Source organism: Opisthorchis viverrini (assembly GCF_000715545.1).
Source record: "Opisthorchis viverrini unplaced genomic scaffold opera_v5_4, whole genome shotgun sequence".
In the NCBI taxonomy this organism is placed as follows: Eukaryota; Metazoa; Platyhelminthes; class Trematoda; order Opisthorchiida; family Opisthorchiidae; genus Opisthorchis; species Opisthorchis viverrini.
This window is the reverse complement of record NW_008751660.1, coordinates 3,027,620-3,053,749: the sequence shown is the minus strand read 5'-3', so window position 1 is coordinate 3,053,749 and position 26,130 is coordinate 3,027,620. Positions and strand designations below refer to the sequence as shown.

Sequence of the window (26,130 nt, the reverse complement as noted above, 5' to 3'; positions counted from 1 at the left end):
CTGAAATGTTTCACTCTTTGCAGCACCACATCGTTACGTAGACCTTCGGTCTACAAGAAACTATCAGAAGACAACTATAGACGTGCATTCTAAAGGAAACACCTAGTTCCGCTTGACGGGTCAAAAGCCAAAGCTGTGTGATTACCACATGTTCCCCTTAGATAGAGCTTCGTTATTCATTGGCGTCCCGCTCAAATGAACAATCATTTACATCTTTCACTGATCAGAAGCACTGCTCAGAGGCAGGAACGAAAATTAGTAAGCTATTACTGAAGAGCTGATGAATATTTGTTCCGACGAATACCGGAAATTAGGACCGAAATATTTGGATGACAGTTACTGAAAGTGGTGGTCAACAACAACCCACAGTACAAACTATAGAGTGTGTGAAATTAAGTCTCTCAAGGCATTTCCACCAACAAGCGAGCTGGTAACTTGTGTCAAAGTTAGGCCGCTTTTCTATGCTTGAGGTCTGATTTCATCCCAACCGCCAGACTCCAACTTAAAGACCACCTGCCACAGTCCGTCACAAGCCCCTGCGAGTGCTTTTCCAATACTCCGTAACTAACCATAATTGGTTGCCTGGAAATACTTCTCAGACTAAAATCCCGCTTGCTTTTCTCAAGAAGCCATCATAAGGCACTGAAATATAAGTGACACGAAGTGCCTAGGTAACTGGTGTAAAGCTGATTCGTTTGGGACTTAAGAATTCACTACAGTCCCATTTTCTAAAAACGGGCACTTTCCTCAGTTCCCCTCAAATACATAGACCAGTTATCTCTCCCCAGACAGTCAAATAGATAAGAAAGACGCTGGCTGAGGACCTCACCCCATCCTTTAGAATGCGAGTGAGAGTTTATTCGAACCGGAAGCTTGGTGGCACTTGATACGCAATCATAAACACTCAAAGTCGGCGCTGATTCTAAATTATTGTCCAGTAATTATGTTCGTGACGGGCAAGGATGTTTCTCCGAGATCCAAGCACTGCCACTGTCGAAAATCTAGTGCTTCAGTGAAGCTGATGGTCTTGTACCACAGACAAAATGCCTGTATTGTGCGATTTCGTTCTAATTCGAAGTTAAATCCGACGATAGCTCAGTCAGAAGAGAGGAATTTGGATAACTTCGGTGTCTGCAAGCCTCCTAGTTGCCAAGCCAGTTTCCTGTCCATTGTGGGGCCCTGAAATGTAAAGAAGCAACTCCGGATAAACGCATAGTCAGCGTCCGTACAGGTAGTCCGAAAGCAGTGACAACTGAGTGCTTATGTCACTGATAACTGATGGCAATGTGGCCGTTCCGGAGCACCAGGTAGCCAGACGGTTTCTGTTATTCCAGAGGTTAACGTTGCATACAAAATGTCTGCTGGCGATACACTCAGAGGCGAATATCAACGGTACCCAGTAAAGAAATAGTCCTTCTACCACGTAGCAGAGAACGGGGCCGGCCCCTGCACTGCCACCCAAAACAAACTGTTGATCGTCACAGGTGTGCAACCGGAAGCATGAGTGCTGGGGCAGTCCAATTAACGGCTAAGCTAGGTTCTTGAATTCTTATTTCTGATGCGGGATACATCAATTTTAAGCAAGTCCAATGTATATTCAAGAGCACCTTGTCGTCTCACTTGCATCATTAGAAGCATCAAGGCTTGAAACCCGATTTTAGGATGCACTATGGACTATGCACACCTAAAGAGACCCGAGCAGGCCAAAACGATTAGTGGTTAGTCAAGGAGTTTTTAGCAGCCTTATAGGAAGCACATCCTGTCGATAAAAGTTCTACTCTGAAGAACGTCCCTCCAATGCTAATCCACAGCAGTCCTTCTATTCCACACTCACTAGATAAGACACGCGTCCTCTTCTTTACTTTGGCAGTCAGTGTTATGTTTTAGAAAAATGAAGTCTTATTTCGAAAAATAATTGTCACTTTCTCGAATTCAAGGCCTAACCAGTAAGGAATTGGAGGACTGACTTGACTCGATGGTGTAAGGATTGCGGTGTAAGCGATTGCCTACGCTACTGTGAACATTAGATGCTTTTTGAGCGGCACAAGCTCTCGGGTTTTAAGTGGTTTAATCGCACTTAGTAGTAAAATTCTGGCAGTCAGTTGCTTAGCAGTCTGAATGTAATACACTTGGTCGCTTGCGGAAAGACATATTGCCACTCATGACTATAGTGGTGTCGGTAGTCCGAAGAAAACACATCAATACCTTCATAATACCGTTGCAGCAAAAGCTACAGCCTTACCTCAAACCGCTCCGTGATATGCTTTCTTCTAATACATGGATTATGTGCTATCCATCGCACTGTCACACGATGACTTTTGGAAAAATGGTTCGTTTCTAAATGAAGTACATCCAGTATACAGCACACAAACGTGGGGTGGTAGCTTTGTAGACGGCCTTTGAGTTCCATCTGTCGATCCACATTTGCTGAACCATTGGGCAGCTGCGTCTTGCACGGCTACAATCATTGAGCTGAATAATGTGTTATGTTCAAGCCCGAAATAGTTTATTATACTCAACAGTTTAGAGAAGTTCCAAGCTTATGAATTCTAAGCCCAACTTTTTAGAGGAGGTCGAAGCATAGCATGAAGCAGCTCACATGCTGTGAGTGAGTCTTCCTCCAGCCGCCGAGGAGGATAGGGTACTTGAACCTCAAACCCAGCTAACTGATCTTACCTCATTCGTCATCATTTACTGGGGATGCCTAAGCAATTGACTGCGTTTTGAAGGACTGATCAAGTCCATCTTACAACGAAGAAATCCCGCGGTTTATAAGAAATTTTCATTCACACAGGATTTACCGCCGCGCCACGAAATCACTTAGCACTATCTATGAGGAACACTTATAAAATTATCAGCTTGGGAAATGAGTAATACTCCCTTAGTTCACCACCTTTCTTCAGGTCAACTGGATGCATATTCAGGCTAAAACTCCAAACACACCTGTTTTGTGGTGTTTTTGGTTCTGTCGATCGTCAGCCAAATGTTGCGACACGCCACTAAATGTGGAGACGTAAAGGTAACTTGGTTTGCTCTACCTTATGGCAAATGTCTGGCACATCTGTATATCGGTTTCTAAATGGTTCTTACCGAATTCCTTGCGTCATCGGAAACAGCCAATGAGCGTTCAGTGTGCTGGGTTGTCGGATATTGTTCGTGTGTGCTGTGTAGTCTACCTTACTTTCATCCTTGACCTTGAAATATATGCCGCCTACGTTTGTATGTGTACCTGAACATCGCTGTTGGTTCTCGGTAGTCTGCTTCGTTCGTCTGTCTTGTCAGAAGGTACCACTTTCTCGTAGTTGTGCAGTGAACAGGGGTGCAACAGACCTGAGTACTATTCGTCTGGTGCTGATTTTCGGTTTCGATTGATTTCGGATTTCGTTCCGTTCATTCACTTTGCTTTCGAATCCGCAATAGTGACTCATGGCTGATGTCGAACATGCGTCGGATTCGGAGCTGGATGACCCCAAGAAAATAACCGGTAAGTTTACGTGTTCCAAAATGATACTTTATTTCACTGGTTTACACTTAACATCTTCCATCTCAGTATCCTAGAATTGGAATGTTGACTGTCAATTCTAATATGATCTATCGTCGAAAGGAAGAGGTACGGTAGATAAAGGGTTACATTAATTTAATCTGCATACGCAGAGATGATTAACGCAGTTAGTGTTTTGGGTGTCAACTGTGATGATAGGCAAGCTAAGAATATAGATTCAGCTGTACTGTTGTTTGGCAACCAGTTCATGTGTTGAGCCAAACAGTTTTTGGCATGGCAGGCGTTTATGAATGGTCTTGGAAATATATCAGTGAACCTGTTGTGTTTATGATAAATCAGAACAACGGCAAGGGAGGCTGGTAAGTCAGTGAGATGGTTTTGGTAGGCAAACTATTTTGTCTAATGTTGCCAGGAGTAATTGACTTCTGTGTTTTCTAAGGACAACCTGCAGGTGTCCTTTCCTGCTCACTTTACATTACTAAAGAAACCGTGCATTAGAGCAAATGTTTAGGCTGAGGTAATAAAAACGCTGAAGTACTCTGATATCGATTTCTGATCAAGAATGTGACCTAAGTTAGCATACATTCAAACTAATAAAATTTCGCTCCCCTCGTGAGTACCGCGACAGATACAAATAGAATTAACGTAGTACGGCCAGAATAAAGCCATTCAACTGACATTGGGACATTAGCGACAATCACGGTTGTTGTGAACCATTGAAAACCTTACTCAAACCGAAGTAATGTTATGCGGCGTTCGCTGTGTAGTTGTGGTCACTTATGTTCCCTCTTGGTTATCAGTTTTCGTAGTAGAAGCTCTAACTATTCACGAAGAGGAATTACTGCTGACTTCTCTGGGGATGGGCTCCTCGGGGAGGCAAGATGATTAAATCAAACCAATAAGTTTTAAATGGAATTTCGATAGTGTCTGCGGGTTCATTGCGGACTTACCAAATGCGGTGGTACATCTTAGTGTGACTGGTCATGCAATAAAGAGCCTACTCCATCTATTCACATCATTTCAGTCTTCCTCTAATCGAACGACGGTATTTCTGCCCCAAGTCAGCTTAGTATCAAGTAAACTTCCATTAGATGTTATTTTAATAGAATGTTAACATGATATCTTGACATGACTGGCTCACTAGGAGCATTAGTGAAACCAAACCATCACTGAAGCTACTTTAGATTAACCATCCTATGATGCATTATCCGCGTTGTTGACAATCCGACGACAGTATGCTCCTTCCTTCAAGGCTTCACACTGTTCGAACAACAAACAACCGTTAATCAGATATCTTCCGCTACAGGCCGCTAGATAATGTATCCGCAGTTTCACAGAGTAATCAACGTCGATTTCTGTACAGAGTGCACAGTGATTCTACCTCCTGATTGAATCATGTTTGTATACATTATTGTCTCGCTACACGGAGTACCCGTCCATACAAAGACTGGTCAGCTGATTCAGCACGTAATGGCAACCAAGCCATTGTTTGACCCCTCACGCCTTACGGACACCATCTGCATGGTTTCGCCGGAGAGAAATCTTCAAGGGGGTCAAATGACCGACCAAGCCAGCGCAATCCATAATCTCGTGTACGAATATTCTCCCCAAAAAGACTTCCGTGCACTTATCGATACTGATTTCAATGATGCGTTAAAGACGCAAGCTAAATGATCGACTTTGCAATAAAATACAGTCTATAGGACAGGACCCACCATAACTTATTAAACACATTCGGCGCAAACCAGAGGTGCAGCCATCAGAGTAAATAGTTTTAGCCTTGTCAAATATTATGTTCCGAGCATATGACATCACTTCCACTACATCTAACAAACAAATCTTACTATGTTTATCATTTAAAGTCAATCAAGTTGACAATGACGTCGGAAACACACTCTGCTCTGCCCTAAATCACACGTTTCTACCTGCTTGGTTACACCTGGTCTGGCTTCTTAGAGGATTCGTGTTTAAGAGTAAATCCAAAATCATGACTGACTTCTCTATCGCACGTGTCATTAATCGATATAGCTGCAATTATGCTAAAATATGCACAGCTAGACCGCACCTGTGCCCTCCACAATGCCGCGCCGCACTGATAAAAGTCCTGATCTTTATTGATGTGAGCCTTAGGTAACCGGTTGTCATTAACTCTTCCTGACAGAAAACTGGCAATGTCCTTTCTGAAAAGTGGTGTAGGGTAAAGGGTTGGTGTTTTGCGGAAATATGTGCATCAAGCTGAGAAATTTGTTGTAATTACCGTTATTTCGAAAACCAAATAGGGTTTTTAACAATGGGAAAGATCATTTAATTTTTCCTGGAAGAAGAAACAACAATAGGAGGTTTTGGAGTTGCGTGATTGTGATTATATTTGTACTGCTTCATTGATTCTTAAAACAACCACGAACTATGATTTTCCGTTCAACGTTGTCGTACCTTTCTCTGGGTAGGCTGAAAGAAAACTTGGTCGCTTCGACTTGGACGAAGTATGCTTCAAAACACGTGAAGCTCAAAAGCAGCTATTCAGACAAATTTTTGCTTAAGTCAGGGAGCAATCCTTTCAGGTTTCGAGAACTATGCCCAGTTGAGGAACCCCAAATAGAATGAAACCGAGACTGGGTTGTCTGTTGGTCTTGAGTAATCGCCACATTTTATTATTAACGGAATGGAAGCTAAATAAATATCTTTTCAAAGAAATTTTGATAGATCTGGTGTGCTGTGTTTTTTATGGAAGTGTATCATTTTGCCGTTGAGCAAATGAAACTCCAGTATATTCAACTTACAGAAATGCAGTGGCTGAAATATCAAGCAATAGAATGCGGTATGGTAGTCGTTCACAGCCACCAACCAATCGCTACGCAACACTACGCTCCCCAACAACACACTGAGATATCATCTCGATTGCTGATGAGCTACCAACAGTTTCCTCAATACAGAACGCGGTAAACTAGGCTAGTGTTTCCCCAATTTAATCCAACCGAATTCATTCGAGCACGTATTCGTTTGTTTTCGCGTGACCACTTACTAACGAGTCCGTGCATGTGGATTATCACAGGTAACCGACGGGAAATACGCAACACTTGTACATTCCCACATGTGTTAAGTAGCTGCTTATCCGGGTATTTGAAATAATGCAGTCTTTAAACAGACTTTTCGATTGGTTGTCTCTAAAGTACTGAAGTTTTGCAAGACAAGCCTTGGATGAATGTTGATATTCCAGATTCATGCCACCAGCTGAGCTGTCATTGCTGAACACAATGGGGTGGCTACACAAGCAATCTATTATCCCCCTTCTTTCAAGGTCACAGCTGTTCATGACATTTGTAAATGGCAACACGAGGAACTCGGTATATAGTTACATGTATTCAAGCCAAAAAACTTGTTGGTCAGAAACTAGCTGGGTCCAGGCTTCCGAATTCTTGTTATTTGTGAAAACACTACAAATACTGTGTTCTATTAGATATGAATTTTATCTATCATATCTTAGACTAATTCACCAAACGCCTTCTGAATGGGATCTGTATTCGTAAAACCTGGCTCCATGAACGCAAACTGCGCAAGTCGCTTACACCGACCGATATACCATTACTAACTGTAGAAAGACCTCCTGAATTAATGATCGATCGTTTGGATTCCGGATAAATTCACGAAACACAAAGTGACTGAAAGCGATGAGAATAACAGAAGCCAGGGTTCACATGCAAGCGGATGGGAATTCTATGGACAGGCTTATAAACGATTCTGTGTAGTCTGAAGTCCAAAGCGACAGAGCAACTCGGTCCATAATTCGAATAATTTAAGCTTCGGTTGCGCTTTGGTTGAAAGCCATCACCGGCTTCATACCAAGCCATAAGGTAAGAGATAGAAAGTAGGGCCCTTCTTATGCAACTTAGCTTTGACGTTTATCGGGACGATTGTGAGTTCAACCGATTGTTGTGTCCACACATTTGATATGTCCAACACCCTTACCGCTGACTGGAAACCAGAAAGTCATCCAATAAGCTCACACTATCTCCAGAATTAGTGCTTTTTCCTGGAATAACCAAAACAATCAGGTCTTTAGGCTCGGTTGTTTCTTATTCTAGTTATGTCACGATCTATCACGATTTTTCAGCATATTTTCCGTCTTCAATGAGCTATATGGCGTTGCTAACTACTGCATAGTAAACTACAGGATGAAAGTCTTCTCACCCGACAGCATTAGGCCCGTAGGTACACGCGTGCGCTTTGACTCAAAAGCCACATTATTGCCATATGATGCTCATTGGATTTGTAGCTTTCCTGTGGGAAACTCGTGCAACGCCTCACCGGATCATGTAGTAAACCGTTTACTGAAAACTTGATGCAACCTCCATAAACTGGAAAGTACCCACTTTCAGAATTTGGGACACATCAAAGGGTTTCGCCACATACTTCAAGAGGTAATTAGGACTCATTCATTGCAAACTTTTTCATCATGTCGACTAACGTACAACGTACAGACCAACAAGATGCATATCACAGTGTGATCACCTTCTACGACATTCATTGATACAGCAGGTGCATGCAGTATGTGCACGTGTACTATGTCGCGGAAAACTTGGATCAAAAAAATTATTCGCTGTCCACTAGCGTCCAATAAAAAAAGCCTCGGAAGGATCCATTATCGCAGAATACAGCAACGACAAATAGTACGATCAATTTTTGCTAATCGTGTAAGTGTACAGTAGCCTAAGCTGGAACCGTCGACTGTCCCGCACGTCATAAATCAAGAGTACAACTTCAATGACGTGGCAAGCCGGAGTGGGTCTTCAGTAAGAGGTCTTGCGAGGCACCTGGAAAAAGGCACTCGAAAGGCTAATTAATATGCGGCAGAATGCCACTTTGTTAGCCGCTCATGTGAATATTCTAGCAAATGGTTTAGGTTTGGTCATTTCAGTTTGAGCGAAAGCTTCATAGATCTAGTGAAATTAACAGACGACGGAAATTCCGGTCAGCCCATCACTTCATTGTCATCGGGTAATGCACCGATCCATAGCTTCAAATCGAGCGAACGTGATCTCTGTTGGCTGAAGTGAAGTAGACCAGGATGGCTATTTGCTGTAAGTCGCATCCCACTTGGTTGAGATTAAATTATCGTTTATGTCGTTAGTAGTACTTACTAATTACCAGTAGAGTACCTACAGAAAGATACTGCCACTGTTAACTCGTTTTCATAATTAAATATGTGGGGTTGTTTTGTAATAAGGTTGCCAAATCTCCTCGACAGCCTACGACCGGTTTCACCTAGAAACATCAAAACCGAGAGATTCCGCTGGGTTCTAGATGGGTCGCTCGAAAAACCAAATTAGTTTACAAATGAGTGTGTATTCGCTAATGCGGAGTTGTTCATTAGAATGGTGAGCAGCAACACTAATTTACCACAGCAAAAACTCATCCCTTGATGGGTGTTCAATATAGAAAGTTTTCTCATAGGGATAATGAGTGCTCTTATTTCCACCTCTTTTCAGTGCAGCGTTTGGTAACCACAGTAAATCCTTAAACATCCTGAATTTACTGAAGAATCCATGGGTTTTCTGTAGATACAACCTTTTCCACATTCTGGATTGAAAACCAGTTCGCAGCTGATTTACCGTAGATTGTTGACCCCGATCCGCTAACCGTGCTTTAGCGTCACAGTTTTTTTAACGAAGCAGATCTGTGACGCAAATGAATCTATTGATTTTGCTAAAGGTGAAAATAGCCGGTGTATCATTGTTCATTCATTTGTCTGCATACAACCATTTTGTTGGTTCTGATTGATTTAATGGCCATCAAACAGTTTGGCTGATGGCTCCTTTTTTGGAGGCTGGTTTAGGATATCCACAGATAGGGATTAATTGACTGGTTTTGGACAGGTTTTTGGGATGTTTACACTCTGTCACAATAATGAAAGTATTTGATTGATGAAGTAACGCAGGTGAATTGCTCAGCATATCGGAATATGGTCTCACGCAGTAGTAAACTTTTACATGGAGCTCAAGGATTGCATCAAACTAGATACTCATACAGCTTTTGGGTTGACGGAGAAAATAAATAATTAACGATATACCATTCTAGCTTCAAGCAGGGTAATAATGACGTGAATAGCAGGAAAGATATTAGACAGAAAATTTAACCAGATGATGAATGAAATCAAGTGATTTCATGTCGAACCGAATCGAAATATAAAACCCCATCGTATGATGAATGAGTGAGGCAAAAGAAGAGTTGACAAAAGTGGATTTAAGGGCGGTAAACAAGTTTTGGATTCTTATTGGAAATTCAATCTTTTAGTTCAAATCTATTTTTGCTGAAATTTGGGGGCGAGATGGACCAAGTTGTTAGAGCACGAATTTACTGACCGGAAGGTCGGTGGTTCGAACCCGATCTCTACCTCTTGACTTTTCCTGTCTAGGCTTGCGCAACCTGGCAGTATCCCAGTCCTCGTGCCTCCTTCGTGTGCCATGGCAGCTGGGCATCAAAAGGGTTCTAAAGTTGGGCGATTTTATTTGCAGAACTATTGGAGAGCTCTGTATAACCGTTTCATTCAAGTTGGAAGTCGCGAATACTGTGCTTTTTGCGAAGCTACAGGAAGAGTTGACTTCGCCTTCGCATGGAAATCCTTTCACGAGAAGAGGATGCTATTCAGTCTCTATTCTGCTGTTGCATATCTTCACAGAGAATGTCGGTCAAAAGAGGACGTTCTATCAGACACAGTGCGCACAAATGTTACCCATCCATACTGCTCAGACACCGTCAGTAGTACCTGTGTGCATCATAACATTATCATAGGTCAACTGACTAGATGAACAGGTGAACAAGTGATCAACTTCGTGCCTGTGATATCATTTGCCTAGAAAAATATAACCGTGTATAGGCGGCAACAACCAGTACTGGCTGATATTGTTTCACTCGGAACTCAGTTGTTCTGTTGATACCATTGGTTTTTTATGGAAACCAGAAAAACAGTGACAGAATTCGATTTCATACAATTCGAATGAGTTTTCAGTTCACAGCTAAAGTTTCAAACTTTGCGTATTTTGGTAAAAGCTGTTTGTGCACGTAAGGCGGGTTAGATGACTCTACGGTTTTGTTAGCAAAGACAATATGGATTACCTAATCTCGTTACTCTTTGATGCTATATGCGCAGTGATGACAACATCCGGAAATCTTTCAGTGGCAGAAATTGCACGATCATTACGGTTGTTTTGAAGGGTAAAACTATAGTTCTGAAGAAATCAGTGGTGATGTAGATAAGCCCAATTTTACCGGAACTGAATTGGCAGTCAGTCAAATTTTATTAATGCGGGTTTATTCAGGTGGATAAAGCTTCGGTGAAGAAATTAAACAAGATTAATAAAATCTGTGAACTTTTACTCGTGAATTAGAGGGTCTAACATTCTTTGGAATGATCCGTCCTTGGCAGAATGTGATTTTGGTTCGTCCGTAGTGTTTTCAGCAGCACATTCTTCGGTCGAAAAGAGCTTATCAGCACCGTGACGAGCATGTCCTTCTGCTAGCACGTCCCTTCCGCATAGAACTCTCAAGCCAGTTAGCTCCAAGCCAAGTTACGATTGAGAGTGGAGAACAGCGGCGAAATATCCTGTGTAATTACTGGGTCTATTTGCAAACAGCTTGTTCAGTCACCGAAACAAGCGTGAAAATAACGTGCATTGGTGCATAATGCCTCCGAAAAGACGCCTGAATGCCGTCAGGTTAAAAGTGGATTTGAGTAAGATGAGCGTCCGTTAAAGAAGCAACTGGATTCTGTGGGGAACAGTACGGTGATGTTCCACGAGAGAAAACGGCAAGGAGCAATCCGTACTATGGTAATTTCATGTCCGTCACATCCATAAATTTCTGGTTCAAGTTATCATTTGGCTCATGTCACATTTTCATGCAACACACCGACTGCATTCATCTTCGCTGACTGTAATGAATCTGTTGGTAGTAATAGGTGATTATATATGGGTATTCCGATATGTTCAAAGATCATCCACCCACAAGGGTCCATGCTGTTTTCAAAACCCATCCGTTTGTTAGCGGGTACTGAATACATACAGATGAGCCTCGTGATTAGGACTGATCGCCTCGATGAACTTTACCTAGGGACCTGTTGTTCCAGTAGGTCTCAATGGAAACGGCTCCTGCTGACTCAATCGTCAGAACGTATCCAGCGTCCTTTAGTCTGTCATTCATGTGAAGAGATAGAAGTTTCAACCTACCTGTTAAGCTGCAAATGCTGAGTAGCTTAAATGGCTGGCCCGTCGTTTGATCCAGCTGTGTTTCAACAGCACTTTGCTTCTTACGAATCTTTTGAAAAATTTAAACCCAGGCTTTCCAAAATGCCAGACGAAAACTATACCGTTCCGTCACAAAAGCCACTCATCCAAGGTCAGGCAGATCACACCTAATGCCAACTACCTCTCCGAAATGTGATTCCTGAAATCGAAGGTCAACGTGACTCTTGGAACATCTTTCCCTTTCTCAGCAGATTACTCCCGAATTTGTGTGGCTTGTTTGAAACTACTTACTACCGACACAAATTTCGTCTTGTGGAACACTCATTCTGTGGACAAATCTCGACCTACAATTGAGGAAATCTTCAGCTTGTCGATGTTTTCCATTTATTCATGCATAACTTTATCTGCCATCAAAGGACCAGAAGTGAGACAGAAAGAATTGATCAGTTTGCATCACTGAAGGACCGCAAACTTGGGGCAGGTTAAATAGTTGGATGTATCAAGATCGATGTACTAACATTTTGATGAACTGGAGGTTGGGGAACTGGTTTCGTTGAAGTAAATTCCACTGGGGAAACCCGAGATATTTACGGTTAAGTTATGACACAGCAGAGCAGAAAGTACTAAACAAAAACGGCTGTGCGCTGCTTTACTTGACTATGAACACATTTCATGTGGTTCGCACATTACCGAGTTGGCTTGTCACGAACAAATGGCAAACTACTGTGCTCATCATTAAGCTGTTTCTTACGAAACCTTCCGTTTAAACGCTGAAATTATCACATTCCTTGGGCAATGCATTGGTCTGTTGTCGCGTCGGGTTTTGTCTGAAGGCGTCCACAGTTACAGATCCTCAGTTCTGGGACAAATGTTGTTAACATCGCCGTAAAAGTAAGGGAAACTATCGTCGGTAGTTCGTGAAATATCCGAAACTTTGCTTCACGAGCAGTTAGCGTAAACCGAAACGTAACACGCTCAATGTTCTTTTCAAATAAAGTATTTTGTTCATGGACCGACTGGTCTTTGTTTAAGAGGAAGCAAAATCTAAACTGTACCTAACAGGGGAACATGGTTGTACACGCTCCGAAGAAGATTACATGTAAGCAGGTTACGTGTAAGACAATTCTATTTTGACTGCTCTGGTTCTGTTGCTTGTGGATTGCATGCAAAATGAGACGCGGTGACGGCACCGCTACAGAATTCAACCTACATATGTCCACGCATGCTTTGCCTGAGGTTCGTTGGTACCACTGGTTTGCGTTTCAGATTGCAAGGTAAACTGATACCTTTTACCGTTTGTGAGCACAACTGCACATGCCAGTCGAGGTGCCAAGTCACAAACAGCCAGATCTTCTGTTTTAATGTGTTTTAGTAATCGATGCAGCGGGTTGTCGTCACATCACCATCAGCACTGCTGCAAAATGGTTGTTAGCAAATACGTGATCCAGTCGTATCCGTCAATGAAACCGCAGGTTGAAGCTATAGAAATTAACTATATTCCGCAGCTTTCCTAACACATTCTATGCTGAATCCACCAGAGAATGATGCTTTCAGTTGGAGCAGGAAGTCTAAATCTCAGCAACTCGCTGATGTACAGGTGCACTGGCTCCTGCCACTGGATAGACTCTAACTTGATTTACTGTAAATTCCAAACGAAATCGCATGCAACCTTGTTCTGTGAAAATGGCTCTCGTCCCAGTTGTAACTCTTACTGATAATTATATATCTTAAATACCATTTACTCCTTTACTACATCTTCACGAACGCCGAGTAAATTTGTCTGAATTTTCTCGAAGTCTGCAATAGAAATGGTGTTCGGTGGGGTCATCACACTGCTCTGACTTACTTTACTGAACAATGTGCAAACACAGTTCCACATGATTAGCTGCAGATAATCGCAGGCTCTGAAGAATTCACATAACTTTCTTCTGGAAATACCTCATCCTGTTCTGGCACAACTGCTCTTGCGAGTCCACACCAGATGGGGGCACTGAACTTCAGTCTCAGTCTTAGTAAAATTCATCATCACTGCACATCCATGACCTTACCAGGATGTGAACTGCCGGGTATCTGACATGCGAAACGAGCATATTACGGTACTCCACCAGCACAGGCTCGATATATGTGTGATTATGTGATCGTTTCATAGTAGAAGCTACTGGTAGATTTCAGCACATGCCTAACCACGACCGGTTCAGCAGTCATGTATGTTCTCATTAGTAAGTTTTCATACCAAATTGCTTTTATCGTTAGACGCCACTTTAGTTCCTGTACTGACGTCATCGTTGAAATGGTAGTTAGTGTGATATCACGCATACATTCGAAATTCCAAATTGAAATATATGAAAGCATTCATTATCCGTGAGACTAAGATATGTGACGTGATAGCGATTCGAAGAGACAGATCAACGCAAGCAATCAAAGGCGATTGCAGATGTGACAGACCAGAGTAAAACTAAAGCACACCGACCAATATTAGTATTAGTACTCTTTGAGAAGGTGAAATAGCAAGATCCACTCGCAGTGATCGGTGAGCATCTCTTTTTTTGGATGAAAGCAAACGAACGCAAGCTGCCACTGCATAATGTGGATATATTACAGTTTTATGCTTCTAGAAAACAGGAACACTCGTTGGTAATATTAGTCATATATCAAGAGTCGGCAGTGGCTAAATCACATAAGGTAAGAAACTTGGTTCATTTTTAAGGTGATGTCACTGTAACCTACCAGTTTTGTCCATCAGTCTTTAGCAGTCCTATTTCTTAGTTGAACAGTATATTATGGACAAGCTGAGCCATACACTAATTTGCAACCGTAGTTGGGGACAGCGAAACACTCAACTAAATCTCTCGTTTTCGTTATGCAGCGTACTTTTTTGGTCACTTTGGATAATATGTGGTTTGTAACGTCTGGAAATGCTGAAAAATACTTTCCGAGCCCACAAGATACAAACTAAGGCTCCTCAAGTTTCCCGCTGTTTTATCTTTTACGTTTCCCACCAGGACTAGGGACCTCAAGGAATTGAACAGGGGACTTTAGGTAATCTCAAGACGTCAAAAGATCTTCTCAAAGCGACAGTGTGCTGCAGAATGGCGTTGTTTCCCAACAGTATGATCCATGTTATTAATTTGGACTCGCAAACTTGTTAACAAGTGGGGTGAAAAGGATAAACAGTTGGCACAATATCGTTTTCGTACACAAATTGTGAAAACGGGCCACCCGGAGTTCCGCGATATTTGCAGTGCTGAGGATTTTCAACAGGGATGAAGCAACTGTTCAGAGTGTCTCGGCTTCTTGACACGGACTGACTTCGAGTGGAGGACAAAGTCTGTGTTAAAGAGTAGATGAATACGGAGGCTCATAAATATTATTTTTTGTGGTTTTCTGGTAAACTTCAATGTCCTTCAGACTTGTAAAGAAGGCATCTTAGTTGTAATTGAAGGAAAAAGGGACAGTTTCCCTACCATTAATAGGCCTGTTGGGAAACCGAAATCCCTGTTTACCCTGTGAAGCCAATTGGGCGACCAAAGTATTCACTGTCATTGAGGGTTACTGGAAAGATAGATTATTTTGTTCTTCAAATTGTTCATGTAACACCAAGTTAAACCAGTGGATTTTTAGAAGGATTCGCTCATATGATACAAACTTGCTAGTTAGCACAATGGACATACAATATGATGTAGATATCAGCCTTTCAAGGTCAAGCCTCTCAAAGGCGAGTCTCTCTGCTTCAGCTTCTGAAAAAAGCCAACCTCGTTTCCCATATATTTGTGCATTATCACATCAAGTAGGCCACAGAGTCTCCTAAGAAGGAGCGATCCGCAAGTAGGATTCGCTGGATAGATGTTCATTAATGAGGAGCTTCACTACGCCCTGAAATTTTTTTTATCATGGTGTAAAAGACAGAATATGCTTACTTTTGTAGCATCAGTAGTCTTCTGTGTGAACCTGTGTACCAACTTAACGCAAGCTCGGTAACTTGGGGAGCTTTCCTGTTGAACAGGCTGGTTAATGAAAGCATAGGATCCTATGGTCACATTACCCTCCGCTGAAAAGGCCCCACCCAACCCTGATACGACTATTTTGTCTAGTTCCTGCCAAAAGGAGAAGCATTTGATTCGTGTTGTCATTCAAAAACAGTGCTTATCTATAGTCAAGCGGGGGTCTGAACTTTGGTCGACCAAAACACAAAGTGTTCTTTGTGCTCCAGATTGGTCACCTACGAACAAACGAAATATGCACGCCTGAGTGATGTGTCCTCAACGTAAGACTCAGGAGTTGACAGTGTGTCAGAATACTGGTAGTTCCTGTGCGTTCTTCGCCAATCTGTTCACTGATCTCGGAGGTCACCTACAAATGATTATTCAGTAGCTGGAACCTTGAACTGCTGATGAGTTAGTTTCACTTTGAGAACGAACTCCTTGCATGAAAACTTAAGGGCAAAACCAGCATTACTCGATGTCGATATTTCAGAGTACCTACTAGTCTATAGGACGAGAGAATAAGCTATAACAGATGACACAAAAAAAGTAAAGCATAGGAATACGTGTTGTCCGCAAATAATTAAATGAGGAAGAAGAAGGTGACATTCTAAAAAGACGCGTTCCACGTGCCAAGAGTTGATTTTGCTCCCTTGGTCCAGTTACCTTGTAAATCTGGTCGGAATTCTATGGGACACGTTTGTACTCCAAGTTTACAATCACATTAGGACTCATTAGCAGCTGCGCATAGGCAAGAAGCAAGAGGTTGACTTCAAGTAAACCCAAGCGACATATGAAGGTTTTGAGGCGACTGTCATGAGCATATTTATCAAAAATACCCTGTCTGAAAGACAACAGAAAGTCTATGCAGTTTTTGTTTTCCTTTCTTCTAAATTTTTGTAGACGTCATTTATGGATGATGCCCGTTGCTTTCTGACCTACTGTGATTACAACTGAAGAACTGTGGGAACATAGAGAAGATATCGATTGTCATTTAATTTTTTTGTATAAAAGATGACTTTACCGTGAGACTCAAAGGACTTCTAATCAAGTCTCTCGATAATGGCAATATCCAGTTAAATATCTCACATGAAAGCCGTCCCTGGTTTTACTGTCCTGGATAAAGTATCACTTGCTGTACTGATGAAAAACTTTCAAGGGGACCACACCTAGTTAGCCTCAGCAGGTAGTATCTGACGGAATAGTTTTTATCATCAACGTTGTGTAATGAAGAAATTCCTCAGCGTCATTTTCGCGGTATATCTGGTTGGCATTAACTCGTTCTGATGCTAACACCATGTCAACTTTCAGAAGATTGTTGAGCTCCACGAAACACATCCTTCTACCACATCGTTAGCTTAAATCACCTATACGGCTTACTGACAATACCACGGTTTTGTGTGACTTGGGACTTGGTTATTTGTCCCGGCCGGTAGCCGAGGACAGGTGGTTATCGATTACCGATGAAAGCACCAGAGGCGACCGGTTCTAGTCAAGATTTCTGGAGAAGAAAAGTAACCTAAATAAAATATAACCATCTGCCACAGTGTGCAGCGACGGACAAGTTTTCAGCTGGTTGTGGTTGGTTTACTTCCTTTTCAGACAGCTATACGGACGCACGGAAGTTTCGGTTGACTGACACTTGCTAAGACCTATTGCAGATGCAATGTGTTTCGTCTGTACAGCAACAAGGTGAACTGTTTTGAATGCGCAATAAAATCGTCCATGTTTTTTTTATGGATGCTTGTCAAACAGCTTCCGTGTGCACTCATTAAAATGCAATGGGAAATCTCTCTCATTGCAGAATGCTGACTGCGGACTGCATTCTGTTGCCTTCCATCAAAAACCAATAACATAGAGAATAAGCTGACAGCCCCAGAAAAGCGTCTCCACGAGTTCCAAGTGGACTAATTCAGTCAGAAAGGAGCACTGTGATAAAAAGAGGAATGTCAAATGATTGCTTAAATAAGCACCGTGCACAAGAAGTTCAGGAAATTAACCCCAAAGGTGAAATACATACTAGCCTAATTTATTGATGAGTTGAACATGGACCGCCCTACAGAAGAAAGAATGCCACTCGCAAAGTTCAACACTGTAAACACTATATCCAAGGGATAGAACAACATTCTAATGGGACTATGAGCGGCTCATACCAAGGGAGCCATTAGGAAGTTCGCCTTTGTAAGCTACGATGACTTCTATGAAGTCTGGTCTATTTAATTTGTCATGAAGTTACAGGCAATCCACTATCAAATCAGCATTCGTCATGAGAGGAACCGTGGAAAAGAAGCTACGAGAGGCTGGGGGAAAAAGGACCTTTACTGGGTATAAAAAGTGAGTGAGTAATGAGTAAAGAATGGCCAAGCACATGGCTCTCTACGTATACGTTTACTGACAAACTACCGGCTTTGGGGTACTTGGGGCTACTCAGGTAGGCTTCCTCTTAGATCTTCAACCAACCATATACAGTAAATGAACACCACGTTGATATTACCGACAAACTCAACCAAATGTCTTGTTCATGGTCTTCTTCAACCGAGTATATTGCATAAAGGCATTCTCATGTTTTACTGGGTAATCTAGTTGAGATAGCGGAATATACTTCTCTGGTATAAGTGACTGCTTACATGTTTTCTCAAAACTATAGATTCGGCTAAATCTTCCGTCAACATTTAAGTAAGTTGTAAATGATTGCATTTCCTCCCTTGCGTCCAATTTGATGAAAGGTTAATGTACACTCTGGGGTCCACCTGATGAGCCGCGAATAGGGCAAAGTCGGTAGTGGACCGCCCAAGAGCATGCAATTTAATGTCTCAACTGTTTTGCTAACTGTAACATAAGGCGGCTTTTGTGCAGCGAATTCGGTTGAAAAATAGCATGAAGGCTAAATTTATTCGAGTCTCATGCTAGTATCAAACTAAGCAACAAATGAGTGCATTCTGTGACAAGCTCTACCCATGTAACAGAACCATAGTTCACATCCGGGTCCATCATCAATTTGTTTGATCGGTAGATTACAGACAGCATCCGGAAACACCCAAGCTTAACGCTGCTTAATACGTCTACGTTCCACGCTTCCCAGTGTCTGTTGGTTGTGTGCATACAGTGCCGTCACTATGGTCTGATATCGTGTCACTCATTGCGTCAGAGGTTTAGGTCAAATCATCGACTATTAGACGCATCATCCGCAGTTTCGTGCCATTCGAAACTAGCATCGCCTCGGTAGCATTGTATTTTATCTGAAATGCACGAATCTTCAATCGCTACAGGTGAAATCGGCCCACTCATAAATAGGGCTAAAATGGCAGTATAACAGACCTACTCAACTGATGGCCACACCAAACGGTTTGATGGCTTTCACCTATTAGAAGCAGCAAACTTTTGCGATCCACCCGTTGAGGAATAAATCCAAAAGCCGCAGCTAACTTACTCCGGTCGGTACTCTTGGGTCGGTTAACTAACTCATCACCGGTTAAACTTTTGCCGTGCTGTGTTAGTTAATTGTGGCTTTTCTGTTAAATCGGTATTAAATAGATGCACCAAACAGCCATAAAACATCAACGAAGGCTCGACGTGGACTAAACATTTAAGTCTACCGAACATAAGCTCTTTCCCCCGGCTTGAATATACTTGTCAAAATCACCAAGACGTCGGTTGTCCCATGTCAAAATATACCGGAACAGCCGTATCTTGGCGCTTCTAATCTTTATACTGCTCATGAGATTGGGTCCCAAACCGGTATTCGGCCGTATTGGTGCTTTTGTCAGCTTTGGGAACATATTGTGTGTCACTAAAAAGGCTAATCATAGTGATCAGCGTCAAAGCTTTACTATTGTACACTGATGTCTGTGATGGTGTTGATGATCATAATCACAATTAAAGTGTTCATTTGGTTTCGCTTATGGAGCGAATTTTTTAGGTTTCTAACTATTTGCGAACAGTCAGATAGTGTTCTCTAAAACAACTTCCTGTCTTTGTAGAGACCCTTTTGCCAACAAAACCGTGCAGCGCAGCTTGCCTGCGCTTTTTAGAAAAGGGATACGGTAGATCCACATATCCCAAGCTCGTCCCTACTTGTGACGGTTCGACAAGCGTGAAGGACGTATCCCTTGATCATTCTTGACAATCGTGTGAAATGAGATCCAATACCCGTGTTGTTTAGTTTCACACCTGATCAAGGGACCCTGTTCACTCTGACCACTTACCTGTGCAGTTGCTTTTCTTGGTCTTCCACCTCCGTAATCATTCGGTTTACTATAAGCCTTGCGGCCATCGACTTACTGCCCATATCGCTTCACGATTTGCTACCGAATATCCACAAGAGAGGCGTTGGAGCGACAACTTGTACGCAGTTGCAGTAGGGTGTGTGTGGCAGTTAGAGGGACGAACAACATGAAAGAGTTTTTGGGGAAACGTGTGATGGATCCGGGAATAAATATCAACATTTCGGGGTGTCACTGAAGGCACACTGCCAATAGGGAGGCTAATCGAGTTCGCTGAGTGATCTTACCGTGCGCAAAATGAACATTTTGTCATTCCTGTAGTGCTAGTTGTTTTTGTGTTAAAATGGGTAGGAAGTTCTTAAATAGACACAATAACCCCATGTCTAGTTCTAATACACTTAAGACCGACTCCCGGGATTTATGTATACGTTGGGGCGTTCAAACACGAAGAGGGGACTTATGTCCGCTCAACTCAGTGTATGAAGTTATACACCAAACCCAAAAAAATCATCGTGGGTTAATCGAATTAAGTACCATCCATAATCAATGTTGATCCCATTAATGCGAATGATCACATTGCAACATAAAGCTCACTCCTGCTTCCATTCTAGCCAGAGATAAGATGGCACGCCAGACGACTATCAATAATCAGAATAAATTAAGTAATATTATAAATAATTATATGTATGTCACGTTCCCACGCGAAATATGGTTTCCCTAATGGATATGAAGAATTTTCTTTGTCTGTTGTACAAGACGGATGGCAAATGCTGTCAGAAGGAGCCTAATCAATATCAACGATACCCAATAAACATCGGGTATGACTGTTATTGCCTGTCTTTGATTGGACGATTTAACTAGTGCACCGGAAATCCACTATGGTCTCAATAATTAAACTGTCCATATTGTTTCAAGATTTCCTACCTTATATTTGCAGATGCTGCGTCGTGTCTGGATTATTTGAAGAGACGCGAGGTATTTCTATACAAGATGATGAATGATCCAAGTCACAAAGCAATGCTGTATTTTCTGGAAGTACTCATGAATTCCGAGGCCCCAATGACAGTGGAACAACTCGCAGCGCGATTCACGCACAAATCTTTCAGCCCGGAAATGCGAGAAGCTTGTGGGGGAGGGAGTCCAGAAGGTTTGCGAGATTTTTTGCTCAGATACCCTTCTTTGTTCAATGTCCGTGAAAACGGACAAGTTACTTCTGTCGCCATAGAACTTCCCGGTCTTGAAGGCTTGTCTGATGGACTGAATGATGTGGAATTATACATGGGGCCTAACCCGCACTGCGCTTCAGGCACAAACGAAAGTGTCAATTCAGGTAATCAAGAGGCTCAACTTGACGGATCGCTCAAATCTGGACATAAAGCCATAGGTTTCAAAGGCATATGTAGGCCTCGATTCTTTAACAAGCCCACTGAAGCGACGATGGGGAAATTTAAAGGAAAGAGTTCTAGTTCTCTCTCTCTAATCTCCACGCCATCTAACGCCTCTAGTTCTTCCGGATCGATGATGTCTTTCAATAGACCAGGTTTGGGTGACCGGAGTGAACGTGAAACTTGCAACGGCAATTTTGTGAAATCCAGCAATCCGGGTATGGTCCGTCGTGGATCTAATCCAAGCATACCAGCTTGGAGCAAGCCCGGAATATATCAACCTCCGCATTTACGCGAGCAAAAGAATACAGCCTGTGAAACATTTTCGGCCAAATCGCAATGTTGCTGTACTGTAGAAACTTCTTCCGTGTCCACCACATGCGTTCATTGCCCACTACTAAACCTGACCTGTCATCACCACTGCCCCATCTCTCATCATCACACAACCACACACTGCTTATGTGCCACTGCCCGCTTAAATGCTACCACTCATTGTCATCACTGCCTCTCAGCTTTATCGTCAACACCTATCAATAATAGGACAGCCCCAACTACGACGAGCGTCTGCGCCTTACCGCCTATGGAAAAACTTGTGCTCGAAACCGAGGCCGTGCGGTTTTTTCAACAGCGACTTTTAAGAAGAGAAGAACGTTGGGTACCCATTAAAAGCCTGGCTGGTCATTTGTCCCAAGCAACTCCGGAAGTACGAGCAGTCGTCGGACCACAACTGGAGTTCCGAAACTTTTTGCTCAGGCACCCACATGTATTTGAAGTGCAAGGAGAACTCGTCAGCGTAAAAGATCCCCTAGGTAACATTTTCCCACAAAGAAAACCACGTGATCGTCTTGCTGCTATTCATACAAGTCTTTCTTCTACAAACCTATCCATCACTGGGCTTGGGACACTCTCGTCTCAACCAACAAACCTACGCAGTACGGGCAGAGAACGTGTACAACGGCCAAAGTCACTCATTCTACCGAATGCTGCACAACTCCTTCCTACTCCGTTTATTGCACCATGTTTTTCCGGTACTGGCGGTCGGCGCAATGTGGAGAATCGCAGGTCCACACACTTTGCGGAAAATTTTGTAACTGCGTGTTATTTCCCATCAAACCAATCGGCTAGCACGAGTTCTGCCCCAAATACACCTACTGGAGTGAATGGTGTTCAGCCGACAAATTCACAGCCACCACAAATCCCACGATCATCTCCGGCTAAGGCTTCGCAACGGTCTGAACCTACTCAGGTTTCAAACTCGCCTGTTCAGTCGGCAGTGTGTTCTTCGACTGAATCAGACCCAGCCATGAAACAAGCTGATATCATACAAACACCAACAAGTATGAAAAGTATTAGCATAAGCATGTCTGCCAATGAATATCGCGCTATCATGTTTCTGAGAAAAGTATTAGAGAAGAAGAACGGAGCTCCGGGGCAACCTGGCTTGGCACTAACCGCATTAATGCAGTTAGTTTCAGCTAAATCAATAGAACCTGTGCAATCAACAATTGGCTGGACTATTGTTGAATTGGAAGAATTCATTAACCAACACCCGATCTTCTTTGAACTGTTGACGACATCCCAAACGGAGTCAAATGCCACTGCATCACCAACACAGACGTACGATGTAACCGACAATCCTGATAGGCTCGTCAAAACCAGTGTCAGAAACAAACGTCTAGAAAGGATGATAAACATTGTGATCACGGGTACCAAACCCACAGAGCCGAATGTGCGAACTTTGACGAACAGATGCGGGAGGATATTTCATGTGGCAAAGCTGTGGGGAATTATTGACTTGGGAAAGCATGAACATGTGTTTTTCGACAAATCTATATTTAAACATGTGGATGACCTTCAAAAATACTTTAAGGTGAGTTTTTCAAAACCCCAGGTAGCGAAATTCAGCCGTTTAAAGAGTAGACCAGCTGAGCGACTGGTATCTAATCGCAGCTTTGTAAACTGTTTTCCGATCCACTTGTTAAAAATTAGTCTCATCTTTTTGTTTATCCGACGAGCAAGCTAGACCAATCTCGGAGTTTCGGATGTCCAGTGGTTTGTGACCTGTATAAACTTGATAGAGGAAAGGCGGAGAATCTGGCTCTCTGGGAGCTAAAAGTAGCCAGTGATGATTTTATGCATGATTCTAGTTCTTATTGGTGATCTCCCTCCGATAGTGAGCACCGTTAACCACACTGAATTAAACTCTTAGTTTCTTCGGTGATTTCGCCGTTGGAATTTGGTATTTATGGAACACGTTGTATCCTTCACTAAGCATGAATCTAACATGTGAAATCTGCTTTAACAGGTTGTCTTCGCTTCATTGCCTTCTACCACAGGTTTCGACTTTTAAGCAGGGCAAACCTGAGAGATCGGTTCCTCTCGCATGGCCTAATTGTGGACTTAAAAATCAATTCTTACCTCCTCGTCAAGACACGTGGTTCAAACAACAAACAAACGGTTCTTCTGCATCACTCAATAGGACCACGACAAGTAACCTGTGTACACATGAATTATTAATACACAATCGGGCAGTGAAGTAGGCTAAGCGGCCTCAATATGTGAATAGGTGGCTTCTTGCCGGTAATGAAGTAACTAAAGGAACAGATATACATGGCTCAAAAGGCAACAAGCACTCATAGTCATGCACTCAAAGACATGTAGTTAAAATCGTCGTTACTGTTAGCTAGTGCATCTCATTTGCATAACGACCAATCTAAACACCGACACTACAGTCCTTTACCTATATGGAAAGCAGCTGGCCTCGTTTCTTGGATAAGCATACTTGATAAGTACTGTACAACTCTTATAAAAAATACAGTGTGTAGAACGAACAGTTGGGCTCCATTTGTTCAGGAGTATTAGAACATTCCAAGACAAAACCTATCCAAGATGTAACGGTGTGATAAAGTAACAATTGGCACATTCCCTTAGAAGTTTGCTTTCTGTAGTTCAAGCTTTTATGAAAATTGGACAGATGACCATTAATAACACAATCTAATAAACCTGTGGTATTTTTTTCAAACTTGAGATAATGCGCCTAGTTTGATGACCGAGTCTAGTTAACTACAGAATATTGTTCTCAAGCATTTATCCGTAGACCATGAAATCATACGCATCAAGTGATTACTTGTAAACTTTATTCGCTCAGTAGTCCTGGGATTATATAGTAGGAATAATTAGGATAAATCATGTAGGAGTTTAGACAAAGGATATGGGATCTGAAAAGTCGGATGCACACTGGATTCGAAATCGACAATTTTATCCAGTCTAGGAAATCTATAATTATGTGTGAACTTCGGAGCACGTTTTCAGGAGAGCGTATGACAGAATAAAGTGAAATTAAGATTATGCTTACTTATCACATAAGGAGACCTTTTGGTGAGTGGTCAGTTGTTATGGCATTAGCACCATCGTCGAAACGAAGTCGTCATTAGGAAGATACCCCATTGACAGCTGGAATATTCAACACTGTCTTGTGGTTCGCGGTCATCATTGCATCCTCTTACTGTTTAGCACGCCTGGACAAACTGAAGCTATTCAGTTGTACAATTGAATTCTTAGTGAGTCACGGAGATACTTCGAAAATTTTTGGCACAACCTAGTTGAACTGGTAAAAACTGCTGAGAGTTTGTTAGTCAAAAAATAAGGAACGAGCATAGCCTCAGTAAATCGTTTCAAAGACGATCCTGGCAAATTTGAGGAACAGCTTAAAACAGGCAAATGTATGTGCTTACGTCGGAATCAGTTAAAAACGTGGGGAAGCACAAGGTAACTCTCAACCGACCCAATGCTGTCAGTTCATAGAGAATAGAGCTTGTGTGCTACTCTAGATAACTGCTCTGAAATCAATAGCCGGCGGTATCTGGTCTCTGCTTAGCTGATTATGCGGGTATGCTGATTTCATTCAAATACTTGCCGTCCTGTTCCGGTCGCATTCCAGGACAACATTGTTTGACGAATGTCGGGGGAAAGCTTCACATACACATGTGACTGTTTATTCACCGTTTTTGTTAATGGACATCGCGAAATTCTTTGGAGAGAGCCAGGTGATGGATGTTCAAAGGTCAACCAATTTAATACCTGATGCTTAATTCGAACCTGATTTTTGAGAAGATTCAAAACACAACCGATTGGGCAACAGCTGTACGCAGTGAGCGAATTATCACTATCTATTACAGTAGTGGTGGAAAACCTCTATTGAAAGTAGCAACTCGATTGTATTATGATCAAATAACCATTGATGGAACAACCTCACTATTTTGTGGGATATTTTCGAACTCGTTTTCAGTGAAGAGTATCAAACACAGTTTATCAGCTGTGCCTTCTCGTCTTTTCCACTTACGTAGAACACAAGCTGGCCTATGGTGAAGTATTTCGCTCTAGCTCGCCATTGAAAAATATATTTCCTCGGGGCCCTGCTTTCCACTTCGATTCGATACATCCACTGGCTTTTCTTTCCATCTGCTTACTTTTTCAGGCATTCGGTTTATTGAGAGTAGCTGAATAAACCTAATCGCGTAGTTTAACTATGCGGTTCTCGACTCATTTTTACCAACTCGTTTCCACTACAGAAAAGACCGGTCAGCTTCCTGTTCAATTTTCTGCTCGCATGCACTCCCTATCCAAAGGTTTTGCAACTAGTAGAGTGGCTGTGTGCCACAATACTACCCTAAAGTGTCGACTTCGATTTATCAAAGTTATAAAATTTAATTGATCTCCCTTCTCAATCTGAAACAGGTGGATGAAGTTCTATACTTCAACGCCATCCTCGCTCCCAAAGAATCAAGAGCTAAGTGGAGA

General features: G+C 42.3%; 1 protein-coding gene across 1 annotated transcript in view; it reads left to right on the top strand.

Moving 5' to 3' along the window:
* Positions 1-3,125: 3,125 nt before the first annotated feature.
* Positions 3,126-26,130, top strand: part of T265_00455 (hypothetical protein) — a gene marked incomplete at both ends in the record, with an annotated part of 23,833 nt that continues 828 nt past the window's right edge. The window contains 3 exons of the mRNA XM_009164228.1: positions 3,126-3,484; positions 20,883-23,200; positions 26,068-26,130. The exon at positions 26,068-26,130 is cut by the window's right edge and continues 828 nt beyond it. Of these exons, the coding sequence (XP_009162492.1) occupies positions 3,427-3,484; positions 20,883-23,200; positions 26,068-26,130 (2,439 nt within the window). The remainder of the gene's footprint in view (positions 3,485-20,882; positions 23,201-26,067) is intronic.